This window comes from Photinus pyralis, unplaced genomic scaffold, assembly GCF_008802855.1.
Source record: "Photinus pyralis isolate 1611_PpyrPB1 unplaced genomic scaffold, Ppyr1.3 Ppyr1.4_LG7, whole genome shotgun sequence".
Lineage (NCBI taxonomy): Eukaryota > Metazoa > Arthropoda > Insecta > Coleoptera > Lampyridae > Photinus > Photinus pyralis.
The window spans coordinates 40,811,455-40,830,063 of NW_022170738.1; the positions used below are offsets into that span (position 1 = coordinate 40,811,455).

Consider the following 18,609-nt stretch of genomic DNA (forward strand, 5'->3'; position numbering starts at 1 on the left):
AAATCACTTTTGAGCGCGCGGGAACTCTACTATATATTTTTATGTTAACTACAATACCAAAGTATGCGTATATTATTAATTTTACCTACCTTCCTGCTACTTTTGTGCTAACTTGACCAAGCATTTGCTTCTTGCTGACTTTTTTATCAAAAAACTAGCACTTTCTACAAAAGAAACCCTGCACTTTCTCTACATTCAAACAAAAACTTATCTTACTTTTAGGGTCTAAAAGGTTACTGACATTCTATTCACGCATAATGGACCTATGGACACATGCGATATAGACCCTTCATGCACTCGTGCCGTTAAATACGAGTACCTATGTATATTGACAAAGTGTAAATGCAGAAATTTCTCAAATGAAATTCCATGCAATCGCTCTACAAGAAGCAGTTTTAGAATTAGAAATTGAAAAAATCCAATGTTAATTAAAAAAAAACACTTCCAAATAAGTTTCAGAACAGAGTAATACTTATGCCTGATGCACATACAATCAAAACTGAATTAGTAACGCAAGATTTTCAGGAAGGTATTTGGATGGAGCTCCAAAGTTACATTAATTTGCTATGTACTGTTTTGTCAAAAACATTGTTAGCGCGAAACTTCTAATTACCAAGTTTCGCAAATATTTCTCAATAAACTTAATCCAAGCTTGTTTAATAAGCAAACCAGCGAGCGGTTAACGCAATATGCAATTAGTGCATAATTCAGTTACATGCACCAAAGTTAAATGAACCGTTTTATTCCATTTAGGAAAATGTTCTCTTTTTCAACTTAAAATTTCCATTCTGCGGGTCGAAAAGGTTGCGAAATTCTAATTAAAAATGTAACGTTCACTTGAAAATATTTGAGAATGGTAAATTCGCAAGCCGTCAGCTTGTAAATTAAAGCCCATTAACTTAAAATTCTGAAAAGGAATACACTTGACGTTGACATGGAAATCTAAAGCATTCGACGTCGTCTCTAATTGCATACGGAATGGTAGTACATTTACTTAACACGATCAAACTCGATTATTGAGCTGACGTATGACAGGCAGTTGTTTGTGATGCAATTAACGTTTTACACTGTTTCAGTTTGTTACACCCTCACCATTTCAGTGTAAATTTTCATGCATTCAGATTCTGAAGTAGGTAACTGAAACGACAATGGTAGTGTTCCATATTAGTTGTTTTATTTGCTACAATGATATATGAAACTAACTGTAACCCACTTTTCAGGAAAGCCGCTGCCAAATGTGGCCTGGTACAGAAACGATATTTTGGTGAGCAACGTGAGCATGATTTTACCAGGCGGTGGGTCGACTCACGTACAAAGCGAGCTAAGGATTACGGGTCTTGGACGCCGGGATGTCCACTCAGAGCTTACGTGTCAAGCGTTCAATAATCCACGCACTCAACCTTTGGCGGCAACACTACATGTGGACATGAACTGTACGTAAACAACCCTTTATCATCTCACTTAATCTTAAATACCTTTCCATCAATCTTTCATGCCGTCCGTATCCCTATAAAGCTTTTCAGAGGGAATTAGAATTCACCACATCTTTTTTCGGTGATGAAAAGGATAAAGTACTTGGTATTCCGTACGGATACAGCTAATTAAATTTCATTAAGAAATCTCAGCTACTGTCAAATTTACACTTTCCCTCGCACTAAAATGAAATCTAAACAATGAAATGTAGGCAAACAAGGAAAATGCGTACCTGATTTGAATACTTAAACCTACCTCACCTAATGATGATACAAAACGACCGGCGACTTTTTTTGTTCCATATTCGTAGGTATCGTGTTACATTAAGTCTTTACCACAAAATGTTGTAGAAACTATCGTCGATATGAGGAAAGAGATTTACCCTCTTTTGTCTTATATTTGTGGAGAAAATTGATTTTCTAGATCTAAAGAGTAAGGGATGATGAAAATTATTTTCTAGACGACGGATGTTGTATTCTCGAGCCATCCATTTCATTCTTATTAACTTCCGTAAATTAACAAAAATGAAAAAGCTTTGACTGATCTGAGAATATTCTCGCACTATAGATAGGTAATCTATTAACCCATTTTCATATTTTTATACTAAAAAGTGTTTGTCCGTAAATATAGGGGTATGTTATTCGCGGAAGGTACGAGATTAAGGACATTGTCACCTTCATTGCAGAACTAACTGAACCATTTAGAGATGTTGCTTGAGTTTGAGTTTTATATAAATAGTAAATCTATTTGTTAAAACACAAAATTTCCGTTTATCCACAGCTACAGGGTGTCCCACACCGAATACCGAGTATCCAAATCTCGAAAAGGACACCTCTGAATGTTTTGAAAATTTGACAGTATGCTAAAAGAAATTCATCTAAGATATTTTTCAAGTTGGTGGCACTTTCGGTTATATGTACTGTAAGCTGATGCTTATTTTAAATTGGACATATCATTACATAAATGCTAAGTCAAAGACCATGTACATTTTTATGTCAAAAATGACGTTTGCAGCCAAATCATAATTGCCATTTTGCTTTCTGTATGAGATGTGTTATTATTTAATTGGGGCTTGTTCCGCTTTAGCTAACTCTATTGGTATTTTGATTATTGCGTACGAAATAAGAGGGTCACCTCAACATCTCTTTTACTTGGCGAGATACGAAACATTTATGACATTACGGTGTATCTTAAATAGCAATCAATTTCCCCAAATAGCAAAAGTACGTACACTGCAAATACATAGTACGTACAGCGCTAGATTTACGGATTTACATTTCACGTACACTTACGGTACATGTACGTACATTTCACGTACATGGTACGTTATTTTTTCACTGCTTTGTACAAGCTGGGTACGTACTTTGCCTGTTATAATATACTTACTTTTGCTCACGTACATAGTACGTACGGCAAAGTATATACCTAGCGCAAAAATAATGTCCCGTGTACGTAAAATGTACCGACCGTAAGTGTACGTGAAATGTACTCCCGAAAATCTAGCGATGTACGTACTATATATATTTGCAATGTGCGTACTTGTGTATAATTGTATAATTTTTACCGATGATATGCTATCGTAACGAGACGGTTTATGGCGATTATGAATTTCTCCATTACATTGTAAAATTAATAGTTTTCAAATTTTAAAGATTGCGGTGAAATGGTCACCGAACGCCACTGAACGCAATGAATCCCCAAAATTATGAATTTCAAAAATATCGCATCCATCAAATTCATAAATAAACGCCAAAATTAAACTTGTTTCCCCATTATTAAACTAACATGAGGGCGATTACATTTTTTATTTTTACAATTACATAGCCGACTGGACTACCGGTATCAAAATTAGCGTCAGATACAATTACGCTCTCTGTAAAAATAACCCCGGCCCCGTTTACTCTCAATTCTTCCTACCTATACAAAAAACACCTGCCCTAATAAAATTAATATCGTTATTCCTGACCACACTAGAAATACCATCTACACCGGCAGAACTGATAAACCACCCGCAACGCTTATCTCGCACGTGACATTCTTTGTCGAAAAACCACTCAATTCTGGTCCGATATCAACTTTTATCAACACCTGACCAGATGAAACTTCAGACTTCAGAATTTTCGATTAAATGTTCTCTTAGTTATCCGTTTTAAATTTATTTTACAAACTAAATACAACAAATAAAATTAAATGATTTAAACAATTATCGACTAAATGTACAATAAGAAAGTCACATTAAAATGATAAATCAACAAATTTTCCCAATTCTGTGTCCTTTTGAAATTAAAAAATTCCAATGTCTTATGAAATAGCTTGAATTATGTTAGGTACAGGATGTTCTGACTGCTAATTCCGATACTCAGACCGAAATTACGTTACACGTATTTTTACACTGCAAAGTGGTTCGCTCTCATCTTCAGCATTATTCAACCTAGAGATTTTACACAACACATTAATTACAAGTTCCATTCATAAACCTTAAAGAACTGATTCAATAACGGCTCGTATACTTGATGTATGTACTCACCTGTCATCCCTCTCCAAGCTAAAATTGTAGATCACTCTTTTAATTGGTGTATATTGGGAGCAGCACATTTCTAGGCACTGCTAAATTGTGCAGCTTATTAGTCTTTGAAAACAGAAGAGACGCAGGGAAAAGAAGTCTTAACCATTATTGATTATTTTTCTAAGAATCTGGAGGCTTGCTGTGAAGTAATATTACGTATACAAATAACGAACAAAACGAAATAGGAGATATGCATCCGGGACACTCAATCTTAAACTTAAAGAGAATGGCTAGATTAAGTAAGTTACCTAAGGGTTGTTCAGCAAAAGCTAAAGGGATTTAGTCGTAAAGCACTTACAAATTCTAAGTAACGAGAGAGAGAGAGAGAATAAAACGGGATTTGTAAATGTAAATCAATATTTAATGATAATTGCCATATAAGTCGTAAACTATAAATAACTATTATACTCGTAGTGCAAAAGTACAGTGAGAAATTACTTCAGTTACGATTTAAAAAGCAGTGCTAAATTATGAAAGTATAATATAAAGGATACACATATGTTTATACAGTGCGTAAATTTTAACTCTGAACATTACAAATCTCTTGTATGTAAAACTCAAATGTTCAATTCTAAATCATCAATCATTGTATAAAAATTAATTTTTTATTCAATGCATTAATTCACCTGACAGTTATAGCAACCTAGACCTTACACAGTTCGGGAAGATGCCCAAGTTTGGACAAAGTCTTCAATTATTCACCCGTGCAAAGGCCCTATATTATGTAGTCCTCCTGTCCTACCCACTTTTTGATTAAATTGGTAGAGCAAAATTTATTTAACAGCACTTTCATCGGGGAAACTGCGAAACGCATTGCTTTAATGCAAAGGAACTAAATGTTTTGCGTTTCCTGTCAAAGTCATTTTTTGATGAATGTGGTAAAGCAAAATCTACATTTCTTCAATAATTCTCTGCGGAAACTGCAATGTGCATTGACTTGGTGCACAATAACTAATTTAGGTACGACTGCTTGATAATGCGGTGATTATACAGTCGCAATTAGTGGCCATAATTTGCAATATTATGGCCTAGTCCATAATGATAAAGTAAAACGGCCGCCTGCCAATGTGACAGTCGTACTTAGGTGTCAATCCAAGGTAAATTATTTGTATTTGGGAAATACTTGACAAATGCTTGACATCTGTTGTCAATGATATATAGATTTTAACGTTTATTGAATTCCATGAAATTTTCATATATAATACCATAAGTAGTCGAAGTATTGTCGAATATTTTTGAGGTGCTGTCACGAATGCTATAGATCGTCTCATATAAAAAAGGAATCGGGAGAAAGTAGTGTAACCTCCCACTAAGTTTATTGTTCATCTCAATGTCGCTGTGCTTTGAATAAAGATAGGTATAAAACTGGTAATTATTCGGGCCGTTGGAACCACCCTCTAGAATCCCAATGAATGAGCGAAGTGTTTATAACCGCATAGATGTTTATAATTTGAATGGTCAACTCTGCCGTACAAAGTAACAACCAAGTAAGTCAAAATTGTCTAGTTTTGGGACCGCAATTTTTTATTAAATATTTCAGAGAAAATTGTTTAATTGTGATAGTTTTGGTTTTAGAATATTCATTTCTTGTATAGACATTTATATAAGCACAACTCATGTTTTACGGAAAGTACAAAAATGCTCGTTTTGAAAACTAAGTTAAAAAAATCCAATTGAAGTCTTACTTAAACGTCAAATTTCTGTAAAAAATTAAATTCTTACCAACAAAAAACCAACTATGTATTTATTTCAAGTACAAAAACAAGTACGTCGACAAGAACGTTTTTTAGAACTATTAATGCAAAAATAAACATAAAAAATAATATTCTTCTGTGTTACTTTAGGAACATTATGTTAGGTAACTGATCACTTTCCTAAACTAAACTCAAACCTAATCTACTACCACTTCTCCCACAAGTTCACCAAGATCTTCCGAGTCATGAGATACGGGAAGTTGGCGCCAAAACAATTGCTTTTTGGCCGGCATTGTACTGACCAACTCTTTAATTATTTTGTCTTTTTTTTCTGAATTGATTCCTCGGCACGCACTGGTTTGCTTCACTTCAGGTAATATATGTTTAAATTTAGGTTTTAAAAATTTAACTTCCTTAAAATTTAAGCCGTCTATTTCACTTTTGAAAAAGAGGGACCTGCTTCCTTTTCTAAATTGGCAAATTTTAACGTCATGAAGTAAAGGTATTGTGTTTGCTCCTTGTTTTCTGGGTTGACAACCATTTTCAAAACTCATAAAATCTTCTGCGTGCAGATCAATGATTTTATTATAACGGCAAGACTTTTTAATAAGATTAAGAAGATCTTCAAAATCTAACACTTCTTTGGCTTTATTCCACTGCTTACCAATGGCACCGTGAATTGCGTCTGCCTTCATAAATGAATGCCCAGACTCAAAATATTTAAAAGTTATGGTATCTGGACCCCAATTCTCGTTAACAAAAATTGCACAACTTGTGAACAAAGTCCAATTTTTGTTTTGGGCGGCACAATTATCTGCCCAAAAAATGACATTTTTTTTACTGTCATCCAAGTTCTTTAACAAATTATAAAATGTCGAAACAACGTCAGGTCCCGTCCTTCCTTTTATTGCTTCGTGCCACATCACGCAAAAATTGGTGCCATTTTTTCTTAAATTGGCAAACGTTTCGTTGAAACATACCAAACGACTGACAAAGCATGCGTTTTTTGTTGTCATTTTTGGTATAATCAGTACCTTTTGCATATCAACTGCAAATAATTCAGTTGTGTTTTCCCAAGTTTTAGTAACATCATCTTCGTAGGATTTTCTTGCGGCTGTGTATTTTTGTTTGTGGGCATGGTATTGCGCACATACTTCACAATCTTGTGGATGGTCAGCTGCTTTTTCTGTTTCTGCGTTTGAGTGACTATCATTTAGGTTACGGATGTGTGAACTGTATAATAAACAACTCGGGCATTCATCTTGGGAAGGCTTAGAAAACCCAATATTCTCTTTCTCAAACACTTTTCTGTAGGTCTCGTAAGATATTGATTTAATTTTAGATTTAAAATCTTCCCATAACTTATAAATCGATATGTCGCTTGGCAAATATCTTCTATTTGGCGCGTGCGATAAATTGTAGTGGGACTGAGTAGGATGAAATGACTCAATATGACTTTTAATTTGTGAATAATTGGCCGCGGATACCTGTTTCACTATTTTCGCTCTCGCACTCCCTCTTTTATCTTTTACTTCTGCGAACGATTCATCTACATTATTCAAATATCCAGTAATAACTGCGTCACATGTCTGCCCAATCGTGTGCAAAAACATAGTTTTGCAAACTTGCATTTTATTACTGCTGCTGGAATTTGAAATTAGATCATTTGCTTCTTGTTTGTCAATTGTTTCGGCCGTTGTTACCGGCAGGGTGTATTTTATAGAAGCACTTTTATGTGAAACTGCATCGCTCCTATAACATTTTACATTACGCTTTTCTAAAAAGTTGACAAGAAATAACCGTTTTTCTCCAAAGCTAAGATTATTATAGTATTCAAATATTATATTTCGATGTTCGTTATTGATTTTCTCCGAACATTTCTGTCTACATGTTTCCTTACACGGTGCTAGTAATTTTTTCCTCCTGATTTGATTTCCATTCACTTTCTTATTAGTAATACTAACTTGTGGGTTATCTACATTTGAATTGTGTAATATCTGATTGTCGTATGGCATACTTGCTGTACTTTCAGTGAGCAGCATGGGATAAATTATTTCTGCTGGAGTTTCTACTGTATTAACACTGTCTACATTATTCCGATGAGGTATACCGGCAGGTAGTAGATTCTCAGGATTGCTGCAAAGAATTTTCCGGACATCTGAATACTCGACAGACTCTGTAGGACCTGATCCAAACTCCCAATTTCCAAAAGTAGGGACAACGTCTCCTCTTTCAAAGCTGCGATGTAATTTCTTCATCATTGAACCGATATCTTTATACTGAAGATCCTTCGCAGTAAAGAACTTAACGGTCTTATTTTCTTTATCAGCTTCAGGGTCATAGTCGGGATCTTTATCGGAATCGTCTTCCGGTGAAGGAGTCGGGAGGGGGGTTTTCCTAGAGAAGATATTAATCATTCAAATAAATCATTATAAATAATCCACGGATATTCAGCTACAAAATAAAATTATATTGCAAACTTTTAGTTACCTACCTTAGTAATACTTCATGTCGAGCCCTTTGTAAAATTAGAACACTTCGCCTGGACGCCATTGCACTAATAGCGGTATCCATATTTTTCAACACAAACTTCTTTAACGAACGGCCGAACCAAACTGACTTAAGTTCTACGCTTTCAGCTACCACCACCACCAGCTTGAACCAGTTTAACTGATAGTACGAGAGTAAATTTTGAAATTGCAAGTCCACTTGCTTGTTTGTTGTGTGGTAATTAAGTATACAAATATTTAGTTCATAGAATTACAAATATTTAGGTTTTGGGCATGTCGACTTACTTCGTTTTTGGATTGTAAAAGTAACATACTTGATTTTAACTTGGTAAATTTAACATATTATAATGTAAAGTAAAAAACACGCCGAAAAGTAAGTAGTTATACAATGTCGGGGTTTTAACGTATTACAATTTTAAAAGCACTGGTAGGTAGATCTTTTTGCGCTGAATCGAATGGTAATAATAGCTCAATTTTAAAGGATGTCGACTTACTTGGTTATTACTTTGTACGGGAGAACTGTATAAGCATTAAGGCTGATTCTCACTATACATAACGTTTCCATACCATATCCATTTCATAACCATTCCGTAAATTATTATAGGCTACGAAATTGACCTTTAAGTGATATGTGCGTAAGACATTCAGTCGCGCGCTAATACACATTCGCCTTTCCGTTCACATATGGAAGGCGAATGTGTATTAGCGCGCGACTGAATGTCTTACGCACATATCACTTAAAGGTCAATTTCGTAGCCTATAATAATTTACGGAATGGTTATGGAATGGATATGGTATGCAAACGTTAGGTATGTATAGTGAGAATCAGCCTTAATGCTTATACAGTTGACCATTCAAATTATAAACATCTATGCGGTTATAAACAATTCGCTCATTCATTGGGAGTCTAGAGGGTGGTTCCAACGGCCCGAATAATTACCAGTTTTATACCTATCTTTATTCAAAGCACAGCGACATTGAGATGAACAATAAACTTAGTGGGAGGTTACACTACTTTCACCCGATTCCTTTTTTTACGTGAGACGATCTATAGTTACGCTGATTAATACCACGAGCGCTTGCGCGAGTGGTATTAAATAGCATGAGTGGAGCAGCAGCTCAAAAATAATCTACAAATACTTCGACTACGAATGGTATTCGGAGGACTATTCAATGAATCAAAAGAAAAATTAAGCATAATACCCACGCGACGCGAATGTATTTCCATGACAACAATAAACGTCAAAATAAATTATGGAAGTTGCTTTTCATTTTGCTATTGATTCTATTCGAACTTTTGTGCTCCAAGCTAATTCGTTATGAGTGATTAAATTAAAAGATGTGGTGATAAGTCGGTTGTCGAAATTGATTAACAAACTAAGAAGAATGTTCCGGTTAATACGACAAAATTTCGCGTCATTTCACTGGTGGAAGTTTGACAAATGTCATTGAATAATCGCATTGAATTGTCGCTGAAATACCACACGTGAAATTATCATATATAATACCATAAGTAGTCGAAGTATTGTCGAATATTTTTGAGGTGCTGTCACGAATGCTAGTTACGCTGATTAATACCACGAGCGCTTGCGCGAGTGGTATTAAAAAGCGTAACTAGCATGAGTGGAGCAGTAGCTCAAAAATAATCTACAAATACTTCGACTACGAATGGTATTCGGAGGACTATTCAATGAATCAAAAGAAAAATTAAGCATAATTACCCACGCGAATGTATTTCCATGACAACAATAAACGTCAAAATAAATTATGGAAGTTGCTTTTCATTTTGCTATTGATTCTATTCGAACTTTTGTGCTCCAAGCTAATTCGTTATGAGTGATTAAATTAAAAGATGTGGTGATAAGTCGGTTGTCGAAATTGATTAACAAACTAAGAAGAATGTTCCGGTTAATACGACAAAATTTCGCGTCATTTCACTGGTGGAAGTTTGACAAATGTCATTGAATAATCGCATTGAATTGTCGCTGAAATACCACACGTGAAATTATCGCTGAAATACCACACGTGCAATTATCACTATAATTCGTTCCCATTGGCGCAGCAATTTGAAATCGAGACATTTCACTGGCTGAAATGTGACAAATGTTAGATGAATTGAATAGTCACTTATAATTGTACAAGAGGTTTGTATTTTACCGAGTAAATTTGGATTGTTTAGGTAATGAAAATCTGTTGCCTAGCAATTAGAGTTCAATTGCTAGAAGGAAACAGATTTGAATTTCAACAACCCAAATTTACTCAGTTTAAATACAAACCTCGAGTGTAATTCGGCAGGACAATTTAACGAACAAGAAATTCACCAAACTAATCAATTATGGGCAGACGTCAAAGTAGTCATATGGGAAAGGATAATACGATAATTGGTTCGAAAATGTGATAGTGATAAAAACACTAGTGCATTTGTCGCTGGAAAAGTTGCAGGTAACTTTTGCCGCTGTCAAAGTGACAATTGCACTGCGGCTTATGCGATTTTTTATACATGAGTTGAATTGTCATTTTTAAGGGTTGTTGCAGTCGTATATAAACCTTTGTGTATATCGCGTCCATAAATAGGCTTTATGGGGACTCGCCTCGTTTATTTGTGCCTTGCTCGCAAGCTCGCTCGGCTAAATAAACGACTCGTCCATAAAGACCCAGTTTATGTACTTTATATATAAATAGCTATTATGTGCACTAATCTACGTATGAAAAATGCGGTATGGCCCACGTGCGTAGGTCTTTTAACTTTTTTTAGGTTGAATCGATGCCGAAGATGAGAACGAGTCACCTTAGTAGTGCGTATAGTTGGCATGGACTTGTTCAATTACCATTTTGTTGTTAGTTTTTGTTGTTGAGGGTTTAGTCAGTGTGTGGAAGGTTTGAGGCGGGTAACTAGAGAAACTTCGTCGAAGTTCGGGGATTTGTCTAGTCAGGTGTTGTTTGGGAATTGTTCCCGGGCGGGATTTAATTGGTTTTTCGACAAACAAGGTTACAAGCGATGCAGGTGTTTAATCAGGTCTAGCGACGTAGAGGAATTTCGAGTGTTGTCGGGTAAATAACGATGTTGAATTCGTTGGACTGTTAGAGGAAGTGGATTTTGCTTAAATAGGAAGAATGAAAAATAAACGTTGTTGTCTCGGGTTATTTTGATAGAGAACGTAAATGTCTGTGACGCGAATTTTGGTGCCGGTAGTTCAGTCGGCTATGTAATTTTAAAAAAAAGAAAAAAAATGCGGAAACTAGTTTAATTTTATGCAAGGAGTTTTTACCCATGGAATTTCGACTTTAAAAAGTCTGTTCAAAATGAAGAAGTAATTAGTGTAGAGAGAGAAGTCTTCTTTCTGAGAAGAATCTGTCAGATTCGTAAGTGTGATTTCGCCGAACATCGCATATTTCTTGTCCTGGTCAGTTCATTGGATTATTATTAACAGAACTGTGAGATCAATTTGTTTTTAGGTCGAACGTTTGCAAACCGGGTGTGTTGTACTCAAAGGGCACACTTTTCGTACAGGATTATTGTGTATTTCCTGTGTGTTGAAATTTTTTATGTGTCTATTTGAATTCCAATTTGAAATCCAGCTATAGTTTTATGTTTGTGTCAGACTTTTCTAATTTCTTTTTATCCGAATGTTATTTCCGATTTTATTCAAAATTTGAGTAGCGATTGCATTGGAATTTACGGAATTTGATTGGGAGCCTTCGGCTCTTTTAAGTTTGTAAGAGTTTTAGGTTATTGTTAGGATTTACGTGTTGTGTCGGAACCCAGTTGTGCCCTAAGGGAAAATTTAAAAAGAAGAAGAAAACTAAATTGGGTAATTTGAGCTAACTAGGTAAGTGTCTATTGGGTGGTGTAGTGACCGCATACCGTTGTATACTGCAATATATAGGGTGACTCATTAAAAACAGTCGATGCCAATTGGCAGTTTAGCCAGAAACGCTGGAGTACGTCATTTTAGTTTTGAGAGGAATATCTAAATTAAATAATACTACAGTAAAAAGCGATCTTCCGTGTTAATCGAGCCTCATAGTTCTTAAGAAAATTCCGTATTATTCGAGGTGGCAATGGAAAGCGTCCACTTTATCCGAATTGAACTAGTTACGCATTTCTGGTATAGGTATATTTTGTTCTGGAACACGTTGCGATGGAGCCTACATTAAGAACAAGACCACTGGCTACTTTATCAAGAGTCTTGCTGACAAGTATTCAACGTAATTAAAAAAAAACAAATTGAAGATGACAACCGTCGTCGCTGGTATTGCTTCAATCTACAAAAGTTCGCTTCGAGCTCCTCCAGAGTTGCTTTCTCCTTCAACAGCAAACCGATTCTGAATCCATTGCATTCGTCCGCATGTAGCCTATAAGAATTCTCCATTCTTTCTTCTCGCCTCAAACTTTCCCTTCATTGTTGTAAATTACCTTAGAACTGAACACTCTGAGATTAGTGGAGTTGAGAACCTCATCCGTCCTTACTTCGTACGGAGTAGTCCTTTTGCTGGACATCGATTCCGAACGTAGTTGCTATATTTATGGCTTCAGGAATCAGGGTGGAGTTTTTCCGAGTTATGATGAATTGTTAGACGCCAATATATTTAACTATGTTAGAAGTCAATTTATGTGATAGGTATCGGGTGAGTGCAAAAACAGCGTTCTCGCTCTCATCTTTTTAAAACTATTACTTATTACTAGATGTGTTGAAATCGAATATTTTTTCTCCAAAAAAGAAATGAATTGTAAATCTACCGAAAAATTACGTAAGTAACCACAACGGTACTGTCATTTACGCCTAATGAGATGTAATTTCATTAATCTAATTGAGGTTGGATTAAACTTGTTAATGCCAATTTCAGTCACATCCATTCGATAACCTCAAAGGATTAGACCCTTCTCTATCCAAATTATCTTCTTGTAATATATCCTACAAATTCTACATTACTGTAATATTTTTCTTTCAGTTGGACCGGTTGACGTAAAAATCCTCGGAGCCAATCAAGCGCTGTCGGCGGGGAGACGGTACGATTTGCTGTGTCAAAGTTCGGGATCGCGCCCTCCAGCCAGCATCACATGGTGGAAGAATGGGCAACGCCTTGAGAAGACAAAGGAGACGGTAATTTACTTCGATGTATTTTATTTTCGTCTAAAATCGGCGATGGATTTCGAGATTAAATAAGCTCACCCAAAGAGGATAATGAGTAAACAATATAAAGGATGATGAGGGATGGACAAGTTTAAGTACCTATAGAACCGCCATTTGCACCTGTCGTAATAATTATTCCCTTATTATATAAGCTTCACTCACTCTTACATGATCATCTGTAGAAATTTAATTAAGTTTCTTTCAGTTAGTAAACGATTCGATTGTTTTCTGGACAGTGTTATTTTAACCATGTTTAAATACCCGAGATTTTAGCTCGACCTCAATAATTTCCTGTAGTAAATACACAGATAATTAAAACGGTTCGTTAATTTAGGGATCATTCTCGAACTATTATTGCGATATAGCTATTTAACCTGACTCATTTAAAACCCTTATTTACATTCCTCTGTATTTTCAGGTTAGCATACACTGCTGTAATTGATGTTACAGATACCGTCTGGGAACAAGTATGTGGGTTTGAAATTTTTTAAATTCTAAACATTACCCGACTGAATTCGTTTTTCGTAATTAAACGATTACTGCTCGAAAACTTGCGATCATTTTTTATTATTACTTCTTTTTGCAAGAGTTTAGCCATTTTTCCACATAAAAGTTTCGTATGTTTTCTTTTCGTTTTCGATCTTTTTACCTAACTAGTAGACTATTGCAAAAAACATTGTTACCGATAGGTGAAAATCTCTTACTATAGTTCCTCTTTATGTTGGGGCTGATATTGTAGTGTTTTAAATTATTGAAATGAATTTCTCTCGCCAAATATAACTTCACACTTATATGGCTTCATTAATCATAGCCATACTATACCTATTTCCTGCATATTGTTTCCCACAATAACAAAGCTGTATTAAGCACTGGAAAACTCCAATTATTTAGGTTTTCCACGTTCAAATTAAGATAAATTATTTTCCGCTGAGGACAGCTAATATCATTTCTTGTACCGTCTTGGCACTTTGTAAAACTTTGGAATATTCCTACTTCCATGTAATTTTGAATTGAATTGTTTTGAACAAACACCTGTGGTATAGTTTTGGGTAAGTTTTGGAATGCGAATTAGTCCAGTAGCATGCGAGGGTGCCTCCCGAAAATAAGATCAGACAGGCTAGAAGATCGCAATTTCACATCTCTTAATAGTCCACGAAGTGTAGGTTTTGACTTGGCTATTTTTATATCATACACTTTCACCCTGGGGTGGTTGCCACCCCATCTCGAGGGTGGAATTTTTTATTATAATTTGAACACGGAATAGATATAAAAATTAATTCTAAGCAAAATGTGTTCTATACCTTTTTTTTGTAAAGTTATTCGCGACCAAAGGTATCATTTTTCGGAGAAAAGATCAATGTTTTAATTGGTTTATCGCGAAAAACTCGAAAAGTATGCATTTTATTAAAAAACCGTAAAAACAAAAAAAGTTTTTTTTAAATAATTTCTGTATGGTCAATCCGAACCGAGGCCTGGCTTTTTAAAGGTTGGATCTTGTACGCCAAACGCTAAAATACAGAGTTTCATAGTCAAATAACGGCAAAACTATGCATTTATTGCGAAAATCTTGTAGAACCTTTTTTAAACTGTTTAAAAAAAAACCTTTAGCATAAGCGAGTTAGCATGAAAATAAGATCCCTAATTTTTTAGGGAAAAAATCAGCTTAAAAACCTAATTACCACCTTAATAAACATTAGTCTTTTCCCTTTTTCAGTTTTCTCTAATTACATATAAGTAATACCACAGAATATACTAATATTTGATGTCCTTAGATTGAGATTCGAGAACAGTCCCGGCATTAGGTGTCGTAGCTAATGTAGTTACAGTTATATACTACCCCCGTGACTTTATCTTAACGGAGAAAAGTGTTGGTTTAAAACAACAAGTTCGCACTCGTGCACATATCAAACTTCAAACAATTCGATGATTTCCACATGTTTAAAAGAATGATTAATTTAACTTGGGGTCAAGGCCATGTAATCAAACACATAAATTAAGCAAACATTGAATTGATCTTATCTCTCCTTGGAAAAGGTATAATTTCTTAGAAATATTGAAATAGCTCGTGCTGTGCGGTACAGCGAAACCTCTTGCAGCGCCTCTGTACGTTATCTTCGTCACGAATGCCAATTTTGACAGAAGAAACATTCGTATAATGTGATACTCGAGATCGTGGTTATTTATGCGCAGAGGTTTCCTTTGTATTGAGATTGAATGTTGCTCAATTTATTGCTAGGTTTTTTTTGCGAGCAATATGCACAAATTAATTGTCTTTAAAATCTTTACCCTATGCCGTTAAACTCAAACTTTGATTTCCAGTTCCAGATGTGTAAAATCCTCTTTGCATTAAGTTTAAACGACTTTGGTATGAGTCAGGCCTCTAGAAACGTATAAAGTTACTGGTAACACTAATTTGTCCCTGAATTTAAGAGTTCTCGCCACTGTGTTTTTACTCGAAGTTAAACTGCTAATTCTTTACTACTATCCGGATAAAATTCTCTTACTAACATACACGTTCCAGTTCTTGAACTTGCACCACGAACCTTCCCACATACGCCGAATAACATCTCTCATACACAAAATAGCACGCGCCTGCTCCAATAATTTCAGTAAAAAACAACTCTAGTCGCGACATCCTTTAAACTAATAGGAAACCAGAATTTCTGTCACCCGGAACGAAACTTTTAGGTCCGAAGAGATCGTAGAACCGCGCTTGCTTGCCACAAAATATTTCTTGATATCGTTTGTTATTGCCAGACTTATTGCGTTAAGGTTCGCTATAATGTGGTACATTGGTTAATTTTCCTGGTAACCAAGGTATACATTCGAAAAATTACTTTTTTAACTCTAAAGCAGCCACCAGTTACAATACAACAGTGAATTTCAGGGCTGAGACGGTCAGTTCACTATTCGTTATTGAAAGTGATACCAAAAAGTCACAAAACAAAAGATTGTTTCAAACGTCGAATCAACTTAGATATTTTCAATGACGCTTAATCAAGTAAAAAGCTCTCAAGAATCATTATTCCGTGAAAACTAGGAATCCTCTTTTCTTCTAAGACTATTTATAATACCGCATAATGAACCACCTCCACATTTTGTTAAAGACGCTCAACGTAAACAACATGTTATCAACAATTATCTGATCCAAACTCACTTTTAACACACTGTACCATTTTCTACAAAACAAAAATAACGCCTAACGATAACCTCTAATGATTTTACACAAAAAAACACCTGCAAACATTATCAACTTAAATGTCTTACCTTAAATTAAATAAGAGTTCATTTATCCGGCTCACCTAATTAAACAAAAAACGAACCATCTATGCCTTTTTCGTAAACGTGCTTGTTATCACAGCACTATTCCAAAATTATATTTTAAAAGCTTTGTTCGCCCTTTGCCTCTTCCATAGTCAAACTTCGTATGTTTATTGAACCTGACGAGAGAGAGAGATTCGAAGATGGTTATCAAATAATCATTTCCACGATTTTCTTTAATTAGCTGAAGTTTTCTATAAAAAAACAGCAACAACAGAAATGTTAGGCGTACATTCAACTTAAAACATGGTAAAAATTAATACAAGACAATAGACTAAATTAGAACATTTAAATGCATATGCGTGTCTTACCAAAGATTACAATAAATACGTGGAAAAACTACTCCACAAATGGGGAAAACGAGAAAATAAAATGGCAAGGAACCGTCAAGTAAGAAAACGAAAAAACAGCAGAAATGCACATAAAAAAGAAAGCAAAGCAAATGTGAACGCTTTTTGCCGACGTTTTTATGTTCATTATAATTCTTTGTTAAAGTATAGGTACTAGTAGAACAGCGTTTTTAACTTTACCACCCATGAGAATTGAGACGATCTCTACGGTTTCATAGTAAGCGCTATTCGGTGGCTTGATCTGCTCTGCTAATGTATTTTTAGCGCATTTTTGAAAAAAATACGCTATTATATTCGTCATTGCTGGCAGGCCGGCTGTCCGCGTTAGATCTCCACAACTACAATAGCTAGAGACTTCAAATGTTCACTAAAAGCTTTCTGCTATAGTGTAGATGTGCAGGCACTAGTCTATTTTGAGTTAGATTACTTGTGAGATCGATAATTGAAGAAAATAATTTCGATATTGGTTTCGGAGGTGCTATAATTTTACCGTTAGATAGCGTTACCAGTATAAAAACTTATTATTTACTTTGTGATTTGTTTTACACAATGAAGACGTACGGTCAATTGAAATTAAATAATATTAATTATTTAACGCAGCCAAAATTACTCGTGAGATCGATAATTTTAAACTTCGCTAATAAAATACTGACCTGCATTACCAAAAATGCGCTTTAATCATGCATATGCTGATTTACAACTTGTTTGTATTGTTCCTCAACGAAAATGGTCTCAGTTCATATTAGCAAAACAAATTATGCAAATGAAAGAAAGAATATTGTCATGTGCATATTGTGCAAAGTACTTCCCATGTGGAAACGGTCGTATTGTTCCCATTTAACGTTATACCAAATGTTGCTGCTAGCGAAATATCGGCTCTATAATGAACTCATATTACTTTAATTAAAAAACGGCGCTGATATTAACCCCCAGTTATCTCGTAACCACATTCTTAAGCAAGTCGCGCGTTAATTAGAATTTATAGTTGAAAATAATACACATCCACGCCTTGTGACAGTAATGGCAGTGGTGCATTAAGCGACTTCATATAAATTGAAAGTCTTTGAAAACTTTATTTGCGACATCTGGCTCTAATTACTTCCTACGTTATTTCCAACCATAAATCATTGAGAAGAAAATAATATCATTCTTCAACGGTATGACATAATGGTGAATCTCTGCAGCATCTCAGCAAAGCAAGCAACACAGCGATTTGTAAAATAAAAGCAAGAAAGAGAGAGAAGCCCGTGTACCGCATACAAATTTCAGTCTCTACTGCACATTTGTTTGATTGTCAGCCTTCCTAATTGCCCGTTGTTTTGGCGCGAACAATCTCCTCCTGGAACGAAAGATTTTTTAAGCTCCTCGAGAACTATAGATTTATACGAAACAACATAATTTATCGCTTGCGCTCTTCATGCCTTTCTTTTCAGCGTAGTAAAGGAATATTTCATTAATGCTTCTGGAGACGATTAATAAATAAAATTTGGCGAGCCGTTTCGCATTCATTTTAATTGTTGAGTAGAAAATTCATACCCTGTGATTTTGATTTTAATCCTG

General features: G+C 35.2%; 1 protein-coding gene across 1 annotated transcript in view; it reads left to right on the forward strand.

The window, feature by feature from the left end:
* Nucleotides 1-474: 474 nt before the first annotated feature.
* Nucleotides 475-18,609, forward strand: part of LOC116176248 (nephrin-like) — a 40,616-nt gene continuing 22,481 nt past the window's right edge. The window contains exons 1-3 of the mRNA XM_031494732.1: nt 475-529; nt 1,221-1,433; nt 13,197-13,348. Of these exons, the coding sequence (XP_031350592.1) occupies nt 475-529; nt 1,221-1,433; nt 13,197-13,348 (420 nt within the window). The remainder of the gene's footprint in view (nt 530-1,220; nt 1,434-13,196; nt 13,349-18,609) is intronic.